Source organism: Saccopteryx bilineata, chromosome 2 (genome assembly GCF_036850765.1).
Source record: "Saccopteryx bilineata isolate mSacBil1 chromosome 2, mSacBil1_pri_phased_curated, whole genome shotgun sequence".
NCBI lineage: Eukaryota > Metazoa > Chordata > Mammalia > Chiroptera > Emballonuridae > Saccopteryx > Saccopteryx bilineata.
Genome location: NC_089491.1, coordinates 1,111,281 through 1,137,874, shown reverse-complemented (window position 1 = coordinate 1,137,874; position 26,594 = coordinate 1,111,281). Strand labels below are relative to the sequence as shown.

The 26,594-nt window shown below is 58.9% G+C and overlaps 2 protein-coding genes across 2 annotated transcripts; both read right to left on the bottom strand.

The window, feature by feature from the left end:
• Positions 1 to 2,306: 2,306 nt before the first annotated feature.
• Positions 2,307 to 5,722, bottom strand: LCN10 (lipocalin 10). The gene is made up of 6 exons (XM_066254598.1): positions 5,636 to 5,722; positions 4,843 to 4,982; positions 4,302 to 4,372; positions 3,863 to 3,970; positions 2,673 to 2,771; positions 2,307 to 2,335 (listed from the first exon to the last, which is right to left on the bottom strand). The coding sequence occupies exons 1-6, from the start codon at positions 5,720 to 5,722 to the stop codon at positions 2,307 to 2,309; spliced, it is 534 nt and encodes a 177-aa protein (XP_066110695.1).
• Positions 5,723 to 6,124: 402 nt separating this feature from the next.
• Positions 6,125 to 11,347, bottom strand: LCN6 (lipocalin 6). Its single transcript, XM_066259896.1, has 8 exons — positions 11,243 to 11,347; positions 10,927 to 11,066; positions 8,268 to 8,338; positions 7,665 to 7,775; positions 7,414 to 7,515; positions 7,211 to 7,236; positions 6,419 to 6,683; positions 6,125 to 6,201 (listed from the first exon to the last, which is right to left on the bottom strand). The coding sequence occupies exons 1-8, from the start codon at positions 11,345 to 11,347 to the stop codon at positions 6,125 to 6,127; spliced, it is 897 nt and encodes a 298-aa protein (XP_066115993.1).
• Positions 11,348 to 26,594: the final 15,247 nt, after the last annotated feature.

The window sequence follows — 26,594 nt, the reverse complement described above, 5'->3', positions numbered from 1 at the left end:
CCAGTGTGCAGTCCCTTTCTGACTGCCAGCTGGGCAGTCAGCGTGTGTGTGTGTGTGCGCGCGCGCGCGCGCGCACGCCCCACACACCTGTGTCTGCCTGGGAGCGTCCAGAGCAATGGACCTCAGGTGAGAGGGAGTGGGCACAGGTCCCCCAGGATGTTAGGGGCTCTCATTCCCAAAGCAAGCCCCTCGGGAGAGTTGAGGCTGGCCTATGAGGTCGAACCCTCCCTGCTCCTCTGGGCTCTGCCTACCTCATGGGTCTTGGGCCAATCCTTGCCTTTCCAGGCCTCAGTTTCCCAACTGTTCCATGAGTCATTGGGGGCGGGCCAGGCCCAGACTCTCTCCAACAGGCTGTGGGTGTGGTGGGGACGCAATGGGGGTCACACGAGCCTCCCTCCCGCAGCGTGGCCGGGCTTCATGTCCGCTGGGGGAGCGCATACCCGCCCCCGCAGACCACGTGCACGTGACTCCGCGCCTGCTGCACGCATGCGCAGCACCAACGCCTCCCAACGGGTGCCCCGCGTTCCCCGCTGCCGTTAACTGCTGTGTGACCCCTGAGCACCTGGACTAAGGTGCCACGTGGACTCTCGAGCTGCACAGATGGCTTCCGGGACTCCCGCTCGAGGAACCGTCCCTCGGTGGACAGAAAGCCCGAGGACTCATAACCAGAGAGGCAGAGGCCCGTTTCCTAAGGAACTGTGGGGGTGACTTCTGGCACCTGGGTGAAGTTAGAATCAACTCCAGAGAAACCCACAGCCTGTTTGGAAGAGCACCGACTTCGGCCACTGTGCAGTGTGGAAGGGCCCCCCCAAACCCGATTTCTCCACGGAGGGAACTAGGAGGACATCACAGTGTCCCAGCGTCTTCTCCAGCAGTGGCCAATGTGATGACCACGTGGCGGTCTCGGGGGCCTGGAAGCCACTCCAAGGCACCAGCTTCAGGGGACACCCCCAGGGCCGCGAGCCCTGGCCACGTGGTCCCCATTGCCCTGGGTCCCTGGTGCATCTCTCTGAGGGGACCACTTATTTAAGTCACACACTCGCTGTCCCACCCAGGAAGCTTGAGCACGTGGGCGTCTGCGGGACCCGAAACAGAAGATGGGCTGGAGAGGGGACACAAACGGTGCGGCTGCAGAGAGACCTGGTGCAGACTGCGTTCAGGGGCCTAGGGTTTCTCCCCCTCGTGCTCCCCGACACAAGCAAAGCCCCCAGGTGGGAAGGAGACATCAGTCTGTGCTGGTTTCTGGCACAGAGACGTCATGGCTGCTTGGGAATATTTATCCAAAGCATCTCCCCCCCCCCATTTCTTCTCTGAACTCTGACTCCCTCTGGATGTCCTGGACGTGCCCTAACCCTGCCCTGCCCCTGTTCTGCCGGCACCCTCTCCTGTGACCAGGAGTGTTGCGCATGTGTGCTGCAGGCGCGGAGTCACGTGCACGCGGTCTGCGGGGGGCGGGTAAGTGCTCCCCCGCGGGCCGCCCCACCCTCTCCTCCCAGTCCAGCTCATCACCCTCCCAAACGGCTCCTGAGTCCTGGCCCGGCTCTCCCTGGCCACCTTCCCCGAGGGGCTTTCAAAAGCTGCGCCCTCTTCCCGGGTGTCCTGCTCCCCAGCCCCAACATAACTTACTTAACTCGCACCGCCCTTCAGTGCTCAGCTCACGTGGCACTTCCCCGGAAAAGCTCTCCCTGACTGCTCCCTCTCACCTGTCTGAGTCACACGCCTGCTGTTTGTCCCTTTAGGTCTCTTTCTTGGCTTCTGTAGTCGACACCTGTGTCAGCCCTTCCTAACAAGGTGTCAGTTCTGTAAGAAATGCGGTCGCCTGTCTTGCTCACCTCTCGCTCCACCCCACCCCACTCCCTACCCCCGACCCCTGTCCCAGCAGCTAGCATGACACCAGCATGGAATAGGTGCTTATGAATGTTTGGTGGATAAGCCATCAGCCTCCTGAGAGTGTCAGATGTCAAAAGGAGCCAGAGTACGGGCGGCGGACTCGCTGCACAGAAGGCACACACACACACAGCCAGGGTCAGAGTGGACCAGCCTGTGCTCTGTTTCACAGCAGATAAGGGACAGCAGCATCTTTCTGTCACGTAACCCAGAGGTGACAACGGCAGAAGGGGCCTGGGATCCCAGAGGACGCCTTCAAGGTTAGAGCCGTTGCCCTGGGTTTCACACCATCTGTGGCCTGGATGGCCGGGCACCTCTCAGCAGCAGCTGGGCATGGAGACCTGCAGTCTGGCACAACGCTGCCCGGGTCCGGGGGGACCCCAGGTCGAGCCCGAAGGAAGGAGCTGGACAGCTCGCTCTCAGGGCAGGATGGTGTGCGCACAGGAGGCTGTGTGAGAGCAGCACCCGGATGAGGGGCTGGGGCCACACCCGCCGTGAGCACGCGGGCTGTTCTCCCTGCTTTCACACGTGTGAGTGCAGGGCACGCAGAGGACAGAGCCACGCAGCCCTGGTCCCCCTGCCACAGTGCAGGGACCCGATCAGGGGGAGCACGTGCGGCCGGGTGCCGCGGAAGGACAGCTGGGCACGCCTGCACGGCGGCTTCAAATGACGTCAGCCTCCCATCTTTCCTTCCCCACATGGGTCAGTTCTCCAGTGGGACGGACAGGGCGGGGTGAGGGGGCAGAAGCCGTGGGGCCCAAAAGCCTTGCAGCTGCTGTATTTACCATCTTTCGGGAGAACGGCCGCACCCCTCGTGAGGTCCAGAATCTCACATATGTCCGCAAACTTCTTCATGCTCAGGAAGCTGGACACGTTCTGCCTGCCTGTGGGTGGGGGGTGGGAAGCAGAACCGTCACACTAGGACACGTTCTGCCTGCCTATGGACGGGGGGGTGGGGGGTGGGGGGGGGTGGGAAGCAGAACCGTCACACTAGCGCTGCCAGTCCCTGCCGTCCGGGGCAGCCCCCGCGTCCCACCCATCCTCAGCCCCCAGATGCCCCCTGAGTCTGTGGGACAGAGAAGCAAGGGGGTGCCGCTCAGGGCAAGACAGCAACCGGTGGGTGATGGGGAAGGGTGGGTGTCCCCCCTCGAGGCTCCGGAGGCGGCGTGGCCACACAGGGTCACTGGGTAGGCCTCTGCTTTCCCAATCCCCTCTGGCCAGGCGTGGCTGGCGCCCCTTGGGCTGCATTGCTGGACCTACCGCCGCCCACACTCCCCAGGAGGCCTCCTGCCCTCTCCAGGGTCTGCAGCAGAGCTGCTCACCCCCCAGCACCCCCGGCCAAGGGTCACTTTGTGCCTGGAAGTGGATTGTGCCCCTCCCCAATCCCGGGCAGACCCTCCTCCTGGCTCCACACCCAGCCTTCTGAATCACCACTCCCTGCCCCCTGATCCCACCTCAGCCCCAGGGAGTGGATGGTTCACCCAGGCCTGGTTCCTGATCCCTGATGTCCCCTCCACAGTGGCCGCTCCCCCCTCCTCTGCTTTGGCTACCTCAGAGACCTGTCCCCCGGTCTCAGTGTCCAGAGCCCCACACTCTACCCACCTGCCCCCTTCCCCCTTTGCCAGCCTGCACCCCTCAGGACAGGCCTGCCACCGTATCCCCCTTCATCAGGGAAGCCGGGGTGACCGCATTAGGAGGTGGGCCTTGGAAAGTGATGGGGGGTCCTCGGGCTGGGATTGGTGCTCGTGTAAGGAAAGGAAGTGGCCAGAGCCCCCCACACACTCACCGTGTGAGGACCCAGCGGGAAGAGGGCCTCCCTGGACCCCCACCCTGCTGGACTGCCAGACAAGTGGCCTCGCATAAGCCACCGGCCCGTGGTGTCATGTGGCGTCCCTTGCCAACACTCCTCCCAGCCCTGCGCCCTCCACACTCAGTTCCCTGGACCACTGGCCACCAGGAGGGGCCCTGGACTCACTGAAGAGCAGCAGGGTCTTGGAGGTCTGGCTGGCCCGCCCCAGGCGCAAGTCGACCACGCCATAGCTGTAGTCGGTGGACAGCACACGGAAGCCTTTCACCCCCTTCACTGGGTGGGAGAGGCACAGAGCCGCCTGACTCCTCTGGCCAGCGCACGGCAGAGCGGGGGCGGCGGTGGAAGCCTGGGAGGCTGTGGGGGTCTCCCCCCACCCCACCCCTGGCCCAGGCCACCACCACACTAGTCATGGGCTCTGGGAGGGACAGGCTCCAGGGTCCAGAGGCTGGCCTGTGTCCATCCCGCCCACCGCATTCTCGGGAGCAAAGGGGTCACTTGGCTGGAGGAGAGTGTGGTCAGGAGCGTCGTGTCCGGCGTCTCAGTGGCCGTGTGCCCATGGACCCTCTGCCCCTGGGTCTCCCCTCAGCCCGGCCCTCATACGCACAGGTGTTCCTGAACACGGACTTCTTCCCGTCCTTCCTCAGAATTAACGTGTATGCCTGGCAGCCCTGCCACCTGGGGGGGAGCAAGGGGTCCTATGAACTCATGGCCGGGGAGCCCTCTCCTACCCGCAGCCACCAGCCCCCCCCCGAAGACCCTCTCTCTCCTCCAGACCTCCGCTCTGTGGGATCTGGGGTGGCTGGGAGTAGGGAGACCGGGAAGCTTCACACTCCCCAATTTCTGTACACTCAAAGCTCTGTTGTTCCAGAACTTTCCAAGTTGGACAAGGGCCTGTCCGACAGGTTAGGAGAACACCTCCAGTGTCCACTGCCTGCCCAGGGCCCCATGGACTAGGGTGGCCTCTCCCAAAATCAGCCCTTTGAGTTTTAGAGACAGGAAGTAGAGGGGGGTCGTGGCTGTGGGGTCAGTCCCTGAGGGGTTTCCAGGCTGACCCCCTTTTCCCACGGAGAGGGAGCCGCAGCCTCGGGCTGTCCCTGGCCAGGGGTCGCGAGGGTGTGCTGGGGCCGCCGCCACGCGTCCCTCACCGGTTCAAGGCGAGGACCACCTTCAGCTGTCCCGCCTTGTGGACCTGCATCACGGACGCCCCCAGCTTCCGCTTATCTCGGCCCGGCAAGAACCCCCGGGTGTCGGAGGCGACGGCCAGAATGTACCAGAACCCTGAGAACTGCAGAAAGCGTGCTGGGGAGCGCGGCCCCCGAGCCCCAGGGCTCCCGCCAGAGCCCTAAAAACCCACCAGACAAGTGACCCTTTGACTAACGGCCAGCCCACACCCAGGGCTGTCTGTCGGTCGGGCTTGGGCCGGAGACGGTCAGGGCCGGGCCCCAGACGCTGAGGGCCGAGCCTCCTTTCCGCGTGGGCCTCCCAGGGGCCCCTACCCTTCCAGCTCCCTCTGTGCCCCGTCCCACCACCTTCTTGTTGCAAGTCCGTCAGCCTGTGCCCAAGGCTGCCCCACCGGAATCTTCCACCTTCCAGGAGTCTCATTATTCCAGAACACGTCCTGCTCATTCTGCCCCCGCCTCCCCCACCTCTGCACACCTGTCTGGGGCCCTCTGCTCTGTCCCACCTCGGGGCTCCTGCCCACAGTTGTCAGCTGTGTTTGGTAGTCCCAGACTGTCCCCAAAAGAGCCCACCAACCCGTCAGGGAGAGGCAGGTGGGCAGCCCGCCGGGCCGTGTGGAAGGGAGGTTCCTGCCCACGTTTTCAGGACGGCCTCTTGAAGGGTGCCCCAGGGAACACTGTCCCAGCTGTGCCCTTCCTGCCTCCCTGACCCTCTTTCTGCTCAGGGCACCTGGCGCAGGGACTGTGGCACATGGCTCACCTTGTTCCAGTTGAGGTGGTGGGACTCCCTGAGGCCCTGCTCCTGTGGCTGGGACCCCACGGCCAGCACCAGCACCAGGGCCAGCATGGGCAGCAGCCGCCCCAGCTCCATCCTCACCCTCCTCCCTCGGCCGCCTGACATCCGAGTTTAAATCTCCCTGCCCACCTGCCCTTCCGTGGGTGCCCGGCCAACCCGGAGCCTCCAGAGGGCCAGGGATGGGCCAACAGGGAGGGACAGGGGTTTGGGGTCCTCCCCAGGCACAGAGGGCCAGCCCTGGGGTGCTCAGCCTTCCGAGCTGAACAGCCACCTGGGGGGAGCTGCTGGCCTTGGTTGGAGGCCTGGGAGATGGAAGCCATCGTGTTCCGAAGGTCACACCCCTGGAGCTGTCACCCCGGACAGTGAGCTCCCCCCACCCCCGTCCCAGGAGAGAAGTGTCACTGTGGGTCACAGCACAGGGAGATAGGCACATGGGACTGTGTCTTGGACGAGCTACACTGATGTCAGGGCTGCCTTCTCGATGCCGGAGCTGAGGCTGGTGGACGGGCCTGGGCTGGACAGGTGTGCACCTGTGCGTGTGGGTGCATGATCTTTTTAAAAAGGGAGGGCCCCCATGTGCATGTGAGGGCGAGTGATGGGCAGCCCCCTCCCTGTCCCACCCAGCGCCCCCACGACCTTGCTTCTGCTGGGACATCTGGCAGTGCCCTCAGGACACAGGACAACTGGCAGGCTCAGGCCCTCTGCTGCCCCCGCCCCAGAGCCCAGGCTGGAAAAAGAAAAGGCAACCTCCAGCCTTGAACCCCGTGTGCCCCGGCCGATCGACCTGGTAGAGGCTGCTGCCAGCTTCCTCCTCAGCCCAGCACGTCAGCCAGACCGCGTCCAGACCCCAGGGTCTTGCTCTCGCCCGGGCAGATCCGCCCCCAGACCGCGTCCAGACCCCAGGGTCTTGCTCTCGCCCGGGCAGATCCGCCCCCAGACCGCGTCCAGACCCCAGGGTCTTGCTCTCGCCCGGGCAGATCCGCCCCACCCGGCCCAGGGGTCTTGGTGACTCCTGCAGGAGGAGGGCAGCTGCTTCCAGCCCAGCCCCTGCCTCTGAGCCAGGGCCTGAGTCCTGGTGTCCCTGACCCCGAGGGACCCTGGTGAGGGACACAGGTACAGGCCAGGCCTCTTGTCCCAGAGCTGGCCGTTGGCTCCATGGGTTTGCCCACCCGATGCCATCCCAACGGGACCCTGAGAACACACCACCCGGGCAGCAAGCTGTCCATCCGCCCAGTGCGCACGAGAAGACCAGGGGCCAGTTTGTGGAACCGTTTTATTCGGATGTGCAGCCTGAGGCCCCGGGAGCAGCCAGCCCGACCCCCACCAGGACACGGCATGCACGGTGGCCCCGGGGTCACAGCATTCACTGAAAACCAAGATGAACGTTGGGGACCCAGTTCACCCCAAGCGGTGACCCCCACCTCAGCCCAGGCCCCGGCCGCTGGCCCTTGCCGCCCACTGGCCTGTGGAGACTCCCTTGGGCCCCAGGGTCCCCCCCACACACGGGGAGCCTCGGGTGACGTCCGGAAGGAGGCTTACCTGGAAGGCCTCGTGCGCACAGGTGACTGGAGTGGAAGGGAGATGGGCTGTGAGGCGGGCAGGTCAGACTGCAGCTGCCCCAGCGCCGCCCAGAGCGGTCCAGTCCCTGCCCACAGTCTCACCAGGACCCCCCCTCCTTCGCCCCAGTCCTGCCCGACTCCTGACGATGCCCAAGATGGACAGAGGTGCCAGGGGACACTCACAGTCGGTCTGCAGCCTGGCCTGCTGCTGAGACAGGAAGCCCAGGCTCTGGCTCCACTTGCTGAAGAGCCCCAGGGCCTCCCGGCTGGCTGCGTGCGTCCGACCTGCGGGGGGGAGCGTGCCCACTGAGAGCTGGGCCTGGGGCTGGGGGCGGTCAGTGGCAGGACTGGGGGCGGGGGCGGGGGCGGTCAGCGGCAGGACTGGGCGGCCCGCGGGGAGAACCGTGCCCTCCCCTGGCCCCAGGCCCACGCACTGTACAGCTCCACGGTGGTGAAGGCCTCGTCCTGCTGCTCCAGCTGTGTGAACACGATGGCGTAGTCTCTGAAGTTGGTGCCCAGCACCCGGTAGTCCAGCACGCCCACTGCTGGGAAACAGAGCCCCCGCGGGGAGGGGGGTGGCTGTCAGACCCCCCAGGGGCACCCCCAGCAGGCTGAGAGCCCCAGGCTCTGTCCCCTTCCCTGCCTGCACCGTGCCGCACCCCGAGCTCTCAGTGACTGATGGACGGGGCATCCCGGGAGTCACTGGGGTGCAATGGTCATGCTCCCCCAATCTGGTCTCCACTGAGGCCAAATGCCACCCCCCTGCACACGACAGAGGGAGGCCTGAGGTCCCAGCTCAGCTTGGCAGGTGCAGTCAAGCCTCTGTCCTCAGGACTGGTGCCCAGCCTCTGACAAAACGAGGCCCAGGTCGAGAGCTCGCTGGAGCCCCGGGATGGAGTCACCCCCCCCCGCTGGCACTGGCCCTGCCTGCAGGGGGTCTGGGGGGACGCTGAAGGGGACCAAGGGCCCAGGGAAATGGGAAATGGGGGCCCGCCCCCACCCTGCCCTGGACAAGACCATGGTGGCATCCTCCTTACAGGGATTCTCGAACACCCAGGCGGAGTTCTGTCTCAGTAGCTCCACCACACTCAGGTCACACCTCTCCATCCTGGAAACGACAAGGTCCATTGTCCACTCAGGGTCCGCTGTCCACTCAGGGTCCAGACACAGGGCCACCAAGGAGAGTCCTGCCTCCCAGACCCGCTGCCAACTAGCCAGCGTGGCGATGGGTGTCACCATCTTCCTCCTAATGGCCCCAGTTACCAGAACCCCTGCTCCCAACCGAAGGGGACCCGTCCGGGGCTGGGCTGGCTCGCGAGCCCCTGCGGAGGGCAGTCCAGGCCCTTCCACCTCCCGGGACCACCCTCGCCAGGTCTGCACAGAGAAAACAGGAGCGCGCCTGAGGGCGCCGGGGGCGCTCGGGCAAACTGAAGGCAGTCTGTGCGTCTGGACACTGTCCTCCAAAGGGGCCCATGTTCCTTAGGCCACCAGTGAGCCAAGTGACGACAAGAATAACCAGGAAACCTCTGGGAAGAAGAGGAACCAACAAGAGCCAGCCAAGAGACTAACAAGGCGTCTTGCCGCGCTGCGGGAGTCGGGACAACCCAGTCTGGGCGAGAAAGCAGACAGATGAACGGAAAAGAACAGACAGAAAGCCGGAAGATGAATGGGAACGCGCCGGCCTTCGGCGCGGGACAGTTCGCACCCCAGGCCGTGCAGGGAAGAAGACAGCTCCACAAATGACGTTGGGCCGTCGGGTAGTCCAATGGGAGAAAACCCAAGCTGAGCCCCCTTTTCTCTCCCCGAGGGTGAAACCCCCAGTGCCCCGAAGATGCTACAAGCCTTTCGGGACCTGGAAGGCGCGTTTGCCTCTGCAACAAAAAGAGGCGGGAAGTCCCAGCGCGGATGGTGATGACGGGCGGGCGCACGGCAGCGTGAATGTACCTGATGCCGCGGAGGGTGCCGTGCGCCCAGACTGGTGGAGGAGACGGTCAAGGCTCTGTGTATTTTAGCACAAGGTCAATTTGTTGTTGTTGTTTTTATTTTAATTAAAATTAAGAGAGGAGCCTGACCAGGCGGTGGCGCAGTGGATAGAGTGTTGGACTGAGATGCCGAGGACTCAGGTTCGAGACCCTGAGGTCGCCAGCTTGACCACAGATTCATCCGGTTTGAGCAAAAAGCTCACCGGCTTGGACCCAAGGTCGCTGTCTCTCCAGCAAGGGGTTACTCGGTCTGCTGAAGGCTCGCAGTCAAGGCACATATGAGAAAGCGTCAATGAACAACTAAAGTGTCTAAGGAAAATCTGATGATTGATGCTTCTCATCTCTCTCTCCCTTCCTGTCTGTCCCTATCTATCCCTCTCTCTGACTCTCTCTCTGTCCCTGTAAAAAAAAAAAGAGAGAGAGAGAAAGGGAGAGAGGATAAAATAAAAAACTGTTTTAAAAAAGACGGCACTCTGGCCCTGGCCGGTTGGCTCAGTGGTAGAGCGTCGGCCTGGCGTGCAGAAATCCCGGGTTCGATTCCCGGCCAGGGCACACAGGAGAAGCGCCCATTTGCTTCTCTGCCCCTCCCCCTCTCCTTCCTCTCTGTCTCTCTCCTCCCCTCCCGCAGCCAAGGCTCCATTGGAGCAAAGATGGCCCGGGCGCTGGGGATGGCTCCTTGGCCTCTGCCTCAGGCGCTAGAGTGGCTCTGGTTGCAACAGAGTGATGCCCCGGAGGGGCAGAGCATCGCCCCCTGGTGGGCAGAGCGTCGCCCCTGGTGGGCGTGCCGGGTGGATCCCGGTCGGGCACATGCGGGAGTCTGTCTGTCTCTCCCCGTTTCCAGCTTCAGAAAAAAAAGAAGGAAAAAAAAAGACGGCACTCTGTAGACTGACAGGGAACCGTCTCCAGCACGCGGGGGGCTATGTGCCTGAGGCTCCCCAAAGAGCCACCAGAAGTCAAAAGCCCGGCCACCTTCAAGGGGACAGGTGACTGGCTGGTCAGCTGAGGTCCCCGAGGCCGAAGGACCCACAGTATGTGTCTGTGGGGACATGAAGATTTTGAACCATGCAAATGTATTTCCTATTCAAAAGCTGACAAAATCTAAGTCAAATAATGAAATGACAGAGGCCCACTCCCTCTCCTGGAAGCCCTGCCCGAGTGTGAGCCCTGCAAATGGGGCCTTGGGCGTGTGTGCCTTCCCATCGTGCAGGGTGTGGCCCAGGTCCTCGGACAAAGTCCAGGGATGTGTCTGAGGCCCCTGACGATCAGACAGCCCTCCGCTGTTCAATGCGTGACATCCCAAGTCCACTTTGGCAAGCTGCCATGCAGGATTCATTTTCCGAAAGACCCAGTGGTTCTTAGGCACCGATGCATGGACCTACATTAACGAGTAGCTCGAAGGGGCTTGCACAGAGAAGAGGCCTCTCCCCCTCTGACCGGAGCTCCCACCCCGCTGACCAAGGGCCCGGAAGCAGCATGCGGGAAGGGTCAGAGGCTGTGCCTGGCCCTGGTGGCGAAGGCCTGAGTCCTGCCCGGAGGCCCGCCAGGCCCAGAGTCCAGGGATGCAGTTCCCGGAGCCCAGCTGGAGGCGAAGCTCAGAGCAGAGCCCAGCCAGGAGGGAGAAGGCACAGGGCCGGGCACTCACACGTCCAAGCCTCCGTGCCTGGGCAGCTGGACTCAACCCACGGAATCTGCAGCCCCGGCACACTGCACTCACCTGTGCCGGGAGGACAGCACCTTCAGGTTGTTCTGGGGAGTAAGCGTCACCACAACCCCTTCAACGTTCTTCGTGGCCTTCTCCATGGCGAAGCCTTTTTCCCCGGAGGCCACAGCGAGAACATACCAGGACCCAAGGAGCTGGATGGAGGAGGAGCAGATGAGGGGCCCTCCCTCCATCCTCTTCAGCTGGGAGCCCAGACGCCCCTTGCACAGGCCGGCCGACCCCACCCCCCACCCCCGCAGCCCGTTCGTTCCCAGCCGGGCTGGGCCTGGGGGAGACCAGAGGCCGTGTGGCCCCACAGGAGGACCGTTACCTGCTCAGGGTCCAGCCTCCCCAGCCATGCAGCCTGGGCCCTGGGCACCGAGGCCAGAGCCAGAAGGGCCACCAGCACAGCCCTCAAGCTCCCGGAGGGCCTCATGCTAGCACGCACTCCTCGGGCCAAGGGTTGCGGTCCCTCCAGCCCTGGAAACCGGTTTATATGGCTCTACACATGTCCCTGTGGGCGGCCAGTCCCCACCACATGCCATTCTGACTCAAAGGGAGGGGGCTTGTTATTCAGCGGTGCCTCCGAGCCCAGTGCAGACAGGCTGGAGAGCGGGGAGTGTGTGCCCTGCACCTTAGGTCTCGACACTTCCGTCCACTCAGAAAATTCCAGAATGAGTACCCTAACCCCAAGCTGAACCCCCCTGTCTGCCCCCCCCCCCGAGGTCCTCTCTCGCTCCTTCTGGAAAAGCCAGAGACGCTGCTCTGAAGCCTGGTCAGCAGCAGGTCAAGGTCAAGTCCAAGGACAAGAACACCTGGTTCTTTCAGAAGGTGTGGCTTTGGATACTTTGTGTTTCAATGATTAAAAATATAAAAAGTCCCCCTGAATTTAAAAAGAAGCTCCCACTCCCTCCTGGGCCTTGGCCTCCGGCTCCCACACCCAGCCAGACCCTGGAACGCTCTGTTCTTCCGTCCTCTGAGCCACGGGTCTGAAGCTGCCCACTCTGGCTGGCCTCCACCCTGTGACCTACCTCTGCTCTTCACGACATTGGCCAGGCCCTTATGGGTCCGCTGGGAGCAGAGCACAGAGGGCCCACCAGCATCTGAGTCCCTGAAACCACGTTTCCCGGCCCCCCTGGCTGGTTCGCTCTCAGGGGCCCTGTTACCACAAGAACAGGCAAGATTTGGAAGATGGAGAAAGAGAAGCCATTTGTCCTGCCAGGGCTTTGGGGGGGAGGTGGGAGAAAGGTCTCAGGGAGCCCCTTTTGCAGCCCACATGGGCGATGAACCGCAGGGGGAAGTGACCAGAAGACGTAAACCCGCCCGGGCCCAAGCTCGAAGTTCACCTTGGCACTCCCGGGGGCGGGGGGGGGGGGCAGAGAGTCTCAGGCCTTGAACCTGGGTCAGCCTGTCCCTGACTGCCAGCTGCCCAAACGCCAACGGAAGAGAACGAAAACAGGGAGACAACACATCACCTTCAGTGTCAAGTTCATCCTGTCCCTTGATTTGTCAAATACCGTTTCCTGAGGGGACACTGAAAATGAAGACCAGGGACCCGAGAGACAGGTGCAGAAGCCCTCGGGCGTGCTCCCGCCCTGGGGTCCAGGCCGCTGTCTTGGTCCCCCGTCCTCGGGCACCTCAGCACCGCCTGCAGACGGGTAAGCAACACAGTCTGCAGCGTGGGCATGACCCTCGTTCAGGTGTTCTCCGGGGTGGAGGTGTCCGGGAGGGGGGGAGAGCTCTGCGGGGTCCCTTTCATAAGAGCCACTGATCCCGTATTGGGGTCCCTACACTCACCTCTAAATCACCTCCCAACACCTTTCTATTGGGGGTGAGGGTCTAACCTATGGACTCAGAGGGACACACATTCAGACCACAGGGTGGACCTGCAGGAGCGGCCACTTCCTCTGCGGAAGGAGCTGAGAGCCACGTTTGAAACAATACTTCCGTGATTTTCATCTCACCGTTTGCAACGTGCAGCTGGGAACTATAAAACGCGGTGTAAGGGCTGTCTGTGGGGCCAAAGATAACTCGTTAAACGCAATCCCTGCGCCACGCGCCAAACGCTAGGCGGCTCGGAAGAAGAAGAAGAAAAAATATCAGAAACCTCCGTTATCTGTAAAACAAAAACCCAGCCTACCCACCAGGGGTCTCTCTCGAGCCCGTGGGCCGAGACTCCGGGCAGCGTTAGGGACAAGGTACGACTTGAGGACCAAAAGTGGACTTAAAATGAGGCCCCGGAGAAGCCAGTTCTGACCGCAAAGCACCTGAATGCGTATGAACAGGACAGCGCCAGGGAACAGGCGCGGTTTTCAGAAAGGCACCCTTTGCTTTGGGGGAGGAGCCAGAACCAAACTTCCCACACGCACCCCCTACCCCCAAATGCCACCCAGTCGAGAGAATTTACTGCACTTGTGGGATTGGGTGCCTGTGAATTAGGAATCATAACGCCATCTCTGTGCGGGAGATGAAGAGAGACTTGGGTCGTCTAAATTAGTCACTGTGAGAAGAAACTAAAGCCGGGAGGAGAACATTTTTCTGAAGGGACACCCCCCCCCCCCCCACGCAGCGCCGGAAGCAGGAGAAACTGACACACTTGGGACTGGATCAAACACACTGTTGGTGGGAAAAGAATTTAAAAATCTGAGAGCAGGCCCTGGCCCTTAGCTCAGTGGATGGAGCATCAGCTGGGGTATGGATGTCCTGGGTTCCCAGGGCACACAGGAGAAGTGACCGTCAGCTTTTTCTTCCCACCACATCTCTTCCCTTTTTCTCTCCCTCTTCCCCTCCCGCAGTCAGTGGCTCGAGTGGTTTAAGTGTGACTCCAGGTGCTCAGGATAGCTCCGTGGGAACTTGACAGCCTCAGGCGCAAAAAATGGCTCAGTACTCGAGCATTGGCCCCAGATGGGTTTACTGGGTAGATCCCCATCAGGGCACATACAGGAGTCTGTCTCACGATCTCCCTTCTTCTCAATAAATAAATAAATATAAAAATCTAAGAGCAGAAATAAGCAAAAATATATAGGAATTGCTTGTGCTTAGGAAACAAATGGATGATGGGACTTACTGATAAAAACGCTTCATCTCTGGGTGAACGACGAAGCCTGTCTAGGTGAGAGACAAGCTAGTCTGAAGCCCCCAGAGCACACGGGAGGCAGCAGAGCCTTAGAAGCCCTGAACTGCTGACGGCTGGTCACTGCCCACCCTGGGGCAGGACACAGGGGCCTGGAACCCACTCCAGACCGGAAGGGTTTACCATCATTCCACAGCACGATAACGTTAGCCGTGGCAACCAGCACCAGGTGTTAGACCTTGGGTCAGTGATCTCGGTACTTGAGTTCCGGCTAAGAGAGAACTCAGAGGCAGGATTCAAACTATAAGAGAAAGTTTATTTAGAAAGTCACAGAGGGCCTGACCAGGCGGTGGCGCAGTGGGTAGAGCGTCGGACTGGGATGCCGAGGACCCAGGTTTGAGACCCCAAGGTCGCCAGCTTAAGCTCAGGCTCATCTGGTTTGAGCACAAGCTCACCAGCTTGGATTCAAGGTCGCTGGCTCCAGCAAGGAGTTACTGGGTCTGCTGAAGGCCCACGGTCAAGGCACATATGAGAAAGCAATCAATGAACAACCAAGATGTTACAATGCGCAACGAAAAACTAATGATTGATGCTTCTCATCACTCCGTTCCTGTCTGTCTGTCCCTGTCGATTCCTCTCTCTGACTCTCTCTCTGTCTCTTTAAAAAATAAATAAATAAATAAATAAAAATAAAAAAAATAAAGAAAGTAACAGAGGGCCCTGGCCAGTTGACTCAGTGGATAGAGTGTAGGCCCAGTGTATGGATATCCCAGGTTCGGTCCCAGGTTCGATCCCTGGTCAGGGCACATATGAGAAGCGACCATCTGCTTCTTCACCCCTCCCCCTCCCCTTCTCTCTCTTCCCCTCTCACAGCCAGTGACTCGGTTGGTCCAGGCATCGGCCTCAGCCACTGAGGATAGCTTGGTTGATTCGAGCATCGGCCCCAGATGGAGGTTGCCGATTGGATCCCGGTCGGGGTGCATGTGGGAGTCTGTCTCTCCATCTCCCCTCCTCTCACTTGAAAAAAAAGAAAAGAAAAGAAAAAGTCACAAAGGCAGGAGAAGTGAGCCGTGGAAGAAACGGGCTCAGGAAACAGGTTAGAGAGACGAAAGGGGAAGGAGAGGTTTGGGTGGGCTCTGGAAGAGGGGTGGCGGGGAGCCCCCCGGGGAAGGAAGGGGGTGGGGAAGCCCGGGGTGCTCCATACAGAGAGAGCCGCACAAGGTCCCCCTTACTCGGGGCTCCATCCGCAGGTCTCGGGAGGATCTCCGTAGACTACTGACCAGCTTGCCGGGGGTGGTGGCCCTTCAGGGTCGTGGCCTCCACTGACTGGTCAGCACCGTGGTCGTTAGTCATTGCAGTGGGCTCTGATGTCAGCCCTGGGCTTGGCTCCCCTGGCCTCGTGGCCTCGCGGGGTCTGGAGCCGGAACCCGGCTGTCATCTCCAGGGGTTAATGGCTGCGGAAGGACTTGGAGTCCTGCCGGTTGCTAGGCAACCAGGGCCCTCCGCCCCAGGCGGCCCCGTGCACCCGGTCCACCATTCCACCTCCACTCACGCCTAACGGCCGACTACAGTAACACAGAGTAGAACACGCACAAAAACTGACTATTTTTAAAGCCATCAGGCTCGTGAAATAGAAATATCACAACCTTCTCTGATGAAAATACAATAAAACTAGGGCATTTCTTAACTTTCTATTTTGAAAAAGAAAAAATACTCTTGGATGAAAGAAAAATACATGAACTAAAGTTACAGAATTTATTTAAAATAAATGTCATAAAACAGTGATCGGAGGGAAACCATTATAGCCTGAAGCATTTATACCACTAAAAATGAAAGGATGAAAATAAGACACCTCCCCCAGTGCTAGACACATATCACATTATCGTATTTACATGGAATTTATCTCATGTTAATAACCAATGTTACCTCAATAAATTTAATTTTTAAAAATGAGACAAAGAACAACAAAGTAAACTAAACCATAGGAAAGTAATAATAACAAAAGCCAAGAATTATAGGTAAAGAATAGAAAGTAGGCCCTGGTTGGTTGGCTCAGCAGTAGAGTGTTGGACAGACATGGGGAAGTTCAGAGTTTGATTCCCGGTCAGGGCACACAGGAGAAGCGCCCATCTGCTTCTCCATCCCTCCCCCTCCCCCTTCTCTCTCTCTCTCTCTCTCTCTCTCTCTCTCTCTCTTTCTCTCCCTCTTTTCCTCTACTGCAGCCATGGCTCAAATGGTTCAAGCAAGTTGGCCCCAGGTACTGAGGATGGCTACATGGCCTCCACCTCAGGCACTAAAAATAGCTCAGTTGCCAAGCAATGAAGCAGTGGCCTCAGATGGGCAGGGCATTGCCTGGTAGGGGGCTTGCCAAGGGGATCCCAGTCAGTGAGCAGACAGGAGTCTGTCTCTGCCTCCCTGCCAATCACTGGAAAGAAAAAAAAGAAAGAAAGTAGCAGATGCAATCAATGAATCAAAATCCTTTGAAAAACTAACAGAACAGGCAAATCACCAGCTCAGACAAATAAGGAAAAGATGGACAGACCATAAGCACACGAGGTAAGAACTGACAAGACGTAGGGTGAAGTGACACTTGGGACAGAAGGGAAAAAATTTTGTCAACAGAAAGTACTTTGCTGACATTCAGGCATATAACATTGAAATCTTAAATGAAAGAGATAAATGTACAGAAAAATACGATTTACCAAAATTTGCCCTTTTAGACAGAGGAATAGATACATAGATAGATGGTAGACACATACATACATACATACATACATGATAGATTGATAATGATAGACTACAGAGAGATGAGTGACACATAGATAGACAGATAGATAGATAGATAGATAGATGATAGATAGATAGATAGATATGAGACATCTGAACCAAGAGCTGTGCTCAGGGGACCTGGCCTGGGCAGCCTCAGGCTCCAGGGAGCAGGATGAGCCGTAGCAGGCAGGGTGACCGTGGGCAGCCTGACCTGCAGGCTCCGAGCAGGGCGGGGCTGGGCAGGACCCTCGGACGCAAGGAAGGGAGAGAGCAGGGAGCCACCATCCTGCCTGAGCCACGTGGGCCCCGACTCAGCCCCCTGCTGGCAGAGGTCCAACCAGGGGTGGCGTCCAACACGGTTCACGTTCGGCAGCCATGTGTTATTATTTTTTTATTAATTTTTTTTAGATTTTTTAAAATTGATTTTTAGAGAGAGGGGAAGGAGAGAGAGAGAGAGAGAGAGAGAGAGAGAGAGAGAAAGGGAAGAGAAGCAGTAATTGCTTCCTGTATATCAGGGGTCGGGAACCTATGGCTCGTGAGCCAGGTGTGGCTCTTTTGATGGCTGCATCTGGCTCACAGACAAATCTTTTTTTTTTTTTTGACAAACCTTTAATAAAAATAATAATAATGTTCAAATTATAAAACATTCTCATGTATTACAATCCATTCATTTCCTACTGCTCATGTTCATGGTGATGGGTGGCTGGAGCCAATCACAGCTGTCCTCCGGAACAACACCAAATTTTTATTGGATAATGCCTAACGTACACGGGTCGTTGTGAGGTCAGGAAGTAAACTTCCCTCCTTTTAATCAAGTAGTCAGCTAGCTAATTGCAGAAACCCTTTCTATGAAGAACATGGCTAAAAGAAAAAAGATGAGTATTGTACTTTTCAGCAGGAATGGACAGCGGAATTTGCCTTTGTGGAGAGAGCAGGTTCTGCAGTGTGTCATATGCAATGATAAAATTGCATCAGTGAAACAGTCAAATAGAAAGCGGCACGTCGACACACGCCATACTACATTTGCATCGAAATATCCAGCGGGAGACAGCAGGAAGAAAGCATGTCAAGAGCTACTGTGCAGGCCCTGGCCGGTTGACTCAGCGGTAGAGCGTTGGCCTGGTGTGCAGGAGTCCTGGGTTCGATTCCCGGCCAGGGCTCACAGGAGAAGCGCCCATCTGCTTCTCCACCCCTCCCCCTCTCCTTCCTCTCTGTCTCTCTCTTCCCCTCCCACAGCCGAGGCTCCGGGCGCCGGGGATGGCTCTGTGGCCTCTGCCTCAGGTGCTAGAATGGCTCTGGATGCAACATAGCAACGCCCCAGAGGGGCAGAGCATCGCCCCCTGGAGGGCGTGCCGGGTGGATCCCGGTCGAGCACATGCGGGAGTCTATCTGACTGCCTCCCCATTTCCAGCTTCGGAAAAATGAAAAAAAAAAAAGAGCTACTGTGCAGAGTGCAAGCTAGTCAGCAGCAACTCCGTGTTTGGAACCAACAAGGTGACTGGAATTCAGCTAGCTTTGCTGGTGTTTAGCAATTGTGAGAAACGGAAAGTCATTCACAGATGGGGAGTATGCCAAAATGTTCATGCTTGATGTTGCCAATGAACTTTTTGACGACTTTTCGGATAAAGACAAGATAATCAAACGAGGCCCTGGCCGGTTGGCTCAGCGGTAGAGCGTCAGCCTAGCGTGCGGAGGACCCGGGTTCGATTCCCGGCCAGGGCTCACAGGAGAAGCGCCCATCTGCTTCTCCACCCCTCCCCCTCTCCTTCCTCTCTGTCTCTCTCTTCCCCTCCCGCAGCCAAGGCTCCATTGGAGCAAAGATGGCCCGGGCGCTGGGGATGGCTCTGTGGCCTCTGCCCCAGGCGCTAGAGTGGCTCTGGTCGCAACATGGCGACGCCCAGGATGGGCAGAGCATCGCCCCCTGGTGGGCAGAGCGTCGCCCCTGGTGGGCGTGCCGGGTGGATCCCGGTCGGGCGCATGCAGGAGTCTGTCTGACTGTCTCTCCCTGTTTCCAGCTTCAGAAAAAAATGAAAGAAAAAAAAAACCAAAAAAAAAAAAAAAGATAATCAAACGAATAAAAGATATGCCTCACCTGACCAGGTGGTGGCGCAGTGGATAGAGCATCAGATTGGGATGCAGAGGACCCAGGTTTGAGACCCCGAGGTCACCAGCTTGAGCACAGGCTCATCTGGTTTGAGCAAAGCTCACCAGCTTAGACCCAAGGTTGCTGGCTCAAGCAAGGGGTTATTCGGTCTGCTATAGCCCCACAGTCAAGGCACATGTGAGAAAGCAATCAATGAACAACTAAGGTGTTACAATGAAAAACTAATGATTGATGCTTCTCATCTCTCTCCGTTCCTATCTGTCCTTATCTATCCCTCTCTCTGACTCTCTCTCTGTCTCTGTAAAAATAAAAATAAAAAGACATGCCTCTGTCGGCAAGAACTGTTCACGATTGTACCATCATGATGGCAAATCAAATTGAGGCAACACAAGTGAAGGACATAAATGCAGCACCATTCTTTTCTCTCGCTTTGAATGAGTCAACAGACGTAAGCCATTTATCCCAGGTCAGCATGATTGCAAGGTATGCTGTCGGTGATGCAGCATGTGAAGAAAGTCTTGCTGTTTTGCCTATGAAAGAGACAACAAGAGGGGAGGATTTATTCAAGTCTTTCACTGAGTTTGCTAAAGAAAAAAATCTAGCGATGGATAAACATTTCAGTGTGTACTGATGGTGCTCCATACATGGTAGGGAAAAACAGAGAATTCGTAGCACTTCTTCATGAACATGAAAAGAGACCCATCCTAAGTTTTCACTGCATCCTACTTCAGGAGGTGCTTTGTGCTCAGATGTGTGGCGAGCAGCTTGGTGAGGTGATGTGGCTGGTCATTCAGGTGGTCAACTTTATTTTTGCCCGAGCTTGAAATGATCGCCAGTTTAAAACACTGCTGGATGAAGTTGGGAATAATTATCCTGCTCTGCTTCTGCACAGCAAAGTGCGTTGGTTGTCAAGAGGGAAGGAGCTCAGCCGTTTCACAGCTTGTCTGAGCGAAATCTGGATTTTTCTTGAAATGAAAAACGTCAATGGCCCTGGCTGGTTGGCTCAGCGGTAGAGCGTCGGCCTGGCGTGGGGGGGACCCGGGTTTGATTCCCGGCCAGGGCACATAGGAGAAGCGCCCATTTGCTTCTCCACCCCCCCCCCTCCTTCCTCTCTGTCTCTCTCTTCCCCTCCCGCAGCCAAGGCTCCATTGGAGCGAAGATGGCCCGGGCACTGGGGATGGCTCCTTGGCCTCTGCCCCAGGTGCTAGAGTGGCTCTGGTTGCAACAGAGCGATGCCCCGGAGGGGCAGAGCATCGCCCCTGGTGGGCAGAGCGTCGCCCCTGGTGGGCGTGCCGGGTGGATCCCGGTCGGGCGCATGCGGGAGTCTGTCTGACTGTCTCTCCCCGTTTCCAGCTTCAGAAAAATACAAAAAACAAAACAAACAAAAAAAAACGTCGAGCATCCTGAGTTAGCTAACACTGAGTGGCTCTTGAAGTTCTACTATCTCGTGGACATGACTAAACATCTGAACCAGCTCAATGTGAAAATGCAAGGCGTTGGAAATAGTCTTATCCCTTTCACAGTAGTGTTTGCATTTGAAAACAAGCTGGAACTCTTCATTGAGGACATTGAAACAGGTCATTTACTACACTTTGAAAAACTGGGAGAGTTTAAAGATGCATGCACAGCAAGTGACCCTGCTCAACATCTTGATCTCCAGCAGCTAGTGGGCTTCACATATAATCTCCTGCAATCATTCAAAGCACATTTTGGAGAATTTCATGAGCACACTTGTCTTTTTAAGTTCATCACCCATCCACACGAGTGTGCAGTGGACAGCACTGACCTGAGTTACATCCCTGGTGTCTCCGTCAGAGATTCTGAGCTACAAGCTGCTGACCTGAAGGCCTCAGACAAGTGGGTGAATAAGTTCAAGTCACTGAATGAAGATTTGGAAAGACTTGCACGACAGCAAGCAGAGTTGGCGAGCAAACACAAGTGGGGAGAAATGTAAAAACTTCAACCTGTGGACCAGCTGATTGTCAAAACTTGGAACACACTTCCCGTCACATACCACACACTGCAGCGTGTGAGTATTGCTGTACTGACAGTGTTTGGCTCTACGTATGCATGTGAGCAGTCTTTCTCACATCTAATGAACGTTAAGACCAACTTACAATCACATTTAACAAATGGAAGTCTCAACACCTGCATGAAGCTTAACCTCACCACGTATCAACCAGACTACAAAGCCATCAGCAAAACCATGCAGCACCAGAAGTCGCATTAATGGTAAGAAGTACTTTATTCATCATTGGTTAGCAACAGCATAACAACATTATTAAAAAGAATTCAGAGACTTATTGTACTTTAAAAGTGTTGGTCTTACATAAAATGCACACATTTACTTGTATTTAGTGTTAAACATATTGTATGGCTCTCACGGAATTACATTTTAAAATATGTGACGTTCATGGCTCTCTCAGCCAAAAAAGTTCCTGACTCTGCTGTATATGCTTTGACAGGGAAAACCCAGGGATTTGAACTGGCAACCTCAGCATTCCAGGTTGACACCATAGTGTCATTTTTAGGGCAGTCATGGAAAGCACACATGCCCCTAGCCCCACCTGTCACCCCTCGGCCCCCCAGGAAAGACTCAAGGCAGCAGATGTGGTGATGGATTTTATTTGGAGCCAGTGCTGTTGACCATCGGGCAGGGCGGGATAGGCAGGTGAAGGCTCCCAGCATCCCGGCCTGGGGACAGGCTCCTAGATCAGCTCCTGCGACACAGAAGGGGGCTCAGAGGCTGCCCACTCCAAAGGCCCTGGGGGCAGCAATCAGGGCCACGGTCAGACGGGGTGTTCTGGCCGCTGTGGGGCTCTGAGCAAAGCATGGCCCGTTTCTCTACCTGCAGAGCGGGTGACAGTCCCTACCTCCCAGGCTGTGTTGAGACAGAGGGGTCGACAGGTGACGGGTTGGCATGTGTGGGCCGTGGGGGCCTGAGACGGTGCCCACAGGGCCCCACCCAGCTGGGACGTGAGCAGCCAGAGCCCCCAGCAGCCCCTCACGCCCTGCTAGCTGGAAAGGCGGGGGCAGGGCCAGCCTCCCCTCCCCTCCACCGCCCCAGCCAGCCCTGCCCCTGCACCCCAGCCTCCCGGGCCCCCGCCTGGCAGCCTGTTGTCACCGCCCTGGAGGCCCAGGCTCTGGAGGAGCTGGAGCTCCCACGTGCCGGGGTCTCAGCGGGGACTCAGAGCAGACGGGGTGAAGGCTCACCTCCTTCAGGAGCCTGGCGCACCTCCCTGTGGGACACCGGCAGCGTGAGGGGCTGCAGGGCCGGGTCCCCGGACCCCACCCGCTGGCGGAGCAACCGGTCAAAGGGCTTGTCCCTCAGGTGGCCCGCATGGCTTGGCCGCCTTGGCTCTGACTGCCACCGAGGGAGCCCTGCACCCTCAGACCCCGGCCCCTCTTCCCACGGGTGACGGAAGAAGTAGAGGCAGCCCCAGCGGCGGCTGCGTGCGGGGACGAGCTCTCACCGCCTGCAGCAAGTTGGCGCAGTTCACTGTGGACAACGGGAAGGATGAGCGGGGGCGGCGGGGGCGGGGCGGGGCGGGGCTCCCCGGGGGTGGGGCAGGCCTTGTCCCCGCCCCCCCACCCCCCTACCCCCCCACCCCCGACCCGGCACTCACGGTCCCAGCTGTTCCCCCACCCCCACCCCTGTCCCGGCACTCACGGTCCCAGCTGTTCCCCCACCCCCCGCCCCGGTCCCCGCACTCACGGTCCCAGCTGAGCACGTGAACGTGCTTTTCCGAGAACCCGTGCTGCTCGGCCAGCTCGTGGAACCTCTTCAAGGCGTCCCCTTTGTTTTCCAGGCTCCGGCCTGTGAGGGAGGGGTGCCGGCTGGCTGGGGGGGGGCGCCGGATGCACACCAGAGCCCCCTCCCGTCCTCCCTACCTGCCCCAGCCAGCTCCCAGCTCTCTCTGGACTCTGTCGGAGCTGGGACCCCACGGTGGGGCTGGGCCCAGGCACAGGTAGGACAGCGGACATGCACCCCCGTCTGGTCCCAGCGGGCTTACTGTAGAGTTTCAGGACCCTGTGGCCCTTCAGTCCTTGGTGGAAGGTGATGTCCATGATGGCATAGGTCTTGTAGTCCGTGGCCACCACTTGAATGTCTTTGGTTCCTGGCAAACAAGCCAAACACAGAGCTCCCAGGCTCGGAGGGTCCTCAAGGCCTCCTGCAGGCCAGCCCGCGTGCACACACACACACACGCGCACACGCACACCCATACGTACACACCCACACACATGCAGAGGGTTGGAGTGGGCCTTCTGGGTTTCCTGAGGGGACCTTCCTGCAGATGGGGGACAGGGGACCCTGCCGACCAGGACAAAAAGATGCCTAATGAGCCCTGGCCGCTGGCACAGTGGATAGAGTATTGCCCCAGAGGACAGAAGTCACCAGATCTATCCCGGGGTGTGCAGCCCGACCCTGGGGTCCCCGATCCTGAGGTAGCACCTGCTCGATCTCAAGGTTAGCTGGCTCGAGCCCAGTGTCACGGATCCCAGCATCACCAGCTTGATCCTTGAGGGTGTTGGCTTGACCCCAAGGTCACTAGTTTGAGCCCCAGTCAGGGCACACATGAGAAGCAATCAATGGTACACAACTAAGTGGAACAATGAGTTGATGCTTCTCTCTTTCTCTCTCTCTCTCTTCTTTTCCTCTCTCTCTCTCTTTCTCAAAAAAAAAGACATCTAATTAGACATTTTCTAGGCATTTCAGACAGGAGGGTGCACAGCGATCGTGGAGCTGAGGACAGAGATGGAGGCGGGGAAGGCAGGCCTGGCATGGAGCCACACACTGAGGGTTCCAGCCCAGGGTGACCAGGAGCACCCCACTGAGACCAGGCCCCCTCGGGAGGGCACGGGGCTGCCCTTGTTCTCCAGCAGGGGCTGAGCAGGAGCCACGAGGGACAGGACAAATCATCCCCACTGCACAGTGGGGCACAGTGGGGCACAGCTGGAGGAACCCCCCCGCCCCCGCCAGTGGCACTCTCCACACCTGGAGGGAGCCCAGCAGGTGTCAGGACTGGGGCCTCAGGCAGCTCCTTACCTGACGCCTTGAAGAGTTTGAACTTCCCTGGAATGTCCTCCTGTAAGCCCAGGCTCTTCTCCTTCACACACTGGTTATCACTGGGGAGCACAGACCCCTGCAGCCAGCTGTCCCCGACACCGGGCCCACCACCCTGGACAAAGGGCAGCCCTGAGACCCCTGGGAATCTTCCAGACAGCTGGACCCCTGCCTGGCCCTCTGTGTCCAGCTGGGCAGAAGGAAACCGCCCTCTGGGAGTAGACCGATCCTGCCTCTCCCAACCCTTAAAATGCCCGAGCCAGGGCCCTGGCCGGTTGGCTCAGTGGTAGAGCATCGGCTTGGCGTGTGGAAGTCCCAGGTTCAATTCCCGGCCAGGGCACACAGGAGAGGTGCCCATTTGCTTCTCCACCCTCCCCCCCTCTTTCCTCTCTGTCTCTCTCTTCCCCTCCCGCGGCCAAGGCTCCATTGGAGCAAAGATGGCCCAGGCACTGGGGATGGCTCCTGGGCCTCTGCCCCAGGCACTGGAGTGGCTCTGGTCGCGACTGAGCGATGCCCCAGAGGGGCAGAGCATCGCCCCCTGGTGGGCGTGCTGGGTGGATCCCGGTGGGGCGCATGCGGGAGTCTGTCTGACTGCCTCCCCGTTTCCAGCTTCAGAAAAAAATAATAAAAAAAATAAATAAATAAATGCCCGAGCCAAGTGCACAGGGAGCCCTCAGGGCCTCACAGCAGGGATTGCCAGGGTCCAGGGTGCCAGGAAGAGCAGCCTACCAATGGCGGCCAGGCCACGCTTGATCCAGGGGCCCTGACACCTTGGAGAGAAGGGGTCCCCCAAGGGCAGCGCTGGAGGATGAGCCCCTGGGTCAGAGGTCACCTCATGCCCCGTCTTAGGAGGGCATCTTAGGAGGGTCCCCCTGGGACGGCTGCTCTGCTCTGCGGGGCCCTGGTCTGGAAAGGTTTACCCTCAGCATCCCTGTGCTGAAACCATCGTCCTGGAAGGGTGACCACAGCGCACGGGCGGGGAGGAGCCTTGCCCTTCTGCACCTCACTCACTGGTCATAGGAGGCGGTCAGGGCCAGGTGGCCCTGCTTCAGCTCCACCAGCACGGCCCCTGACTTCCTGGCCTTCAGGGCCGAGTCCTGGAGCTTGGCGGCAAAGGCGATCTCATACCAGAGGCCTGAAAACTGACGGAACAGGGAGCTGCTGCAGGACACACGCGAGTCTGGGACTGAGGCCGCCCCCTCTCCACGGAGTGGGACAGTGGTCCGGAAAGTTCCAGGGGCACCCACACTGGGGAGCTGGCAGGGGCTCCAGAGCAGGCGATCCTGGAGGGCTCCCCGGCATGCCCAGGGCGACAGGCCCCCGCGGCGGGTGCCCCGAGCTGGCTACCTTGGCAAGGTCAAAGTCCTTCGACGCTAAGTCCTGTGTGCTGGCCGCCAGTGTCATGCACAGTCCCAGCAGGACTGTGAGCAGTGCGCCCTTCATGTCCATGGAGATGGGCAGCTCGGGCCAGCTCCCTAAGACACCGGGTCCATGGGCTTGGGCGCCAGGCCCTGGGGTTTAAATCGTTCCCCGTGGACACTTGGGACAGGCTGGCTTCATTAAGCAGGTGGGGGCAGCATGTGCCAGGCCCACTGGTAACCGTACACCCACCACCAGGCCCAAGGGGGCGCTGCCCCATTGAACAAGGGGGCAGTTGCTGTCGGCGATCACATGGTAACCATCCCGCTGGGCCCTGGCCCTCCTCCCTCAGTAATGGTCACCCCAGGGCTCTCAGACTGTGCGTCCTGTGGCTGCAAAGCAGTGCCAACCTCCAGGGTGTTCAGGGTAAGAGGACAGGACAGGACAGGATGTGACCTGCCGGGACATCGTGACTGCAGGGAAAGGTTTTCCCCAGGACAGCAGGTTGGCAACGTGTGCGAGGTGGTGGTCACTGTGCCGGGACCCCACGGCTGCCCAGACACTCACTCCACACGGGGGCCCTCCGCTTTCTCGAGTAGTGTCCCGTCTGCATGGTCGGCACAGGCCTCTGTTGTGTGGCTCTCTGTGTCCCCACCGTGGACCCAAGACATGTGCAGGACACGGGCACATGCACTCGAAGCCCGCCCGTCGGGCAGAAAGAGGGCCTCCAGTCAGTGGGGTGAGACCAAGGACACAGGTGCCCCCGCCATGCTGACGCTGCCCAGCCCAGCCCAGGGCTGCGGGCAGTACGGAGTGGACCAGGATGTCCTGGCCCCTTCCAGTCCCGCTGGCTGCTGAACTGAGTCCTTTGAAGACCTCACAGTGGTCACCAAATCGCCAATTAGGCACAGGCCAGTGACCCAGCCAGGAGCCGAAGGCGCCCACCCCCCTGGGCCTCTGGCCCTTAAGCCACAACATTGTCCCCCAGGCCAGAAGGGAGGCTCCTCTTTCAAGTGAGGAGATGTGCAAAAGATAGGACCCACCTGCCCAAGTTCACCACCAGCAGGTGGGCGGCCACATAATTCCAATGGTTGTCACTGCCCTTGACCCCCCCCCCACTCCCACCCCCCCCCGAGTGCTCTCCTGATCCTCACCCACAGGCATGGGACAGACAGAGAGGTGGGGGCTCCAGAGCTCACGGCCGCTGGGTTCGACGTGTGAGGGGAGAGACAGAGGGGGGCGGGGGGGAAAGAGCTGAACGAAAAATGCAGAAGGGACTCTTGGGGGTCACAGCTCTAAGGAGCGGCCAGTGG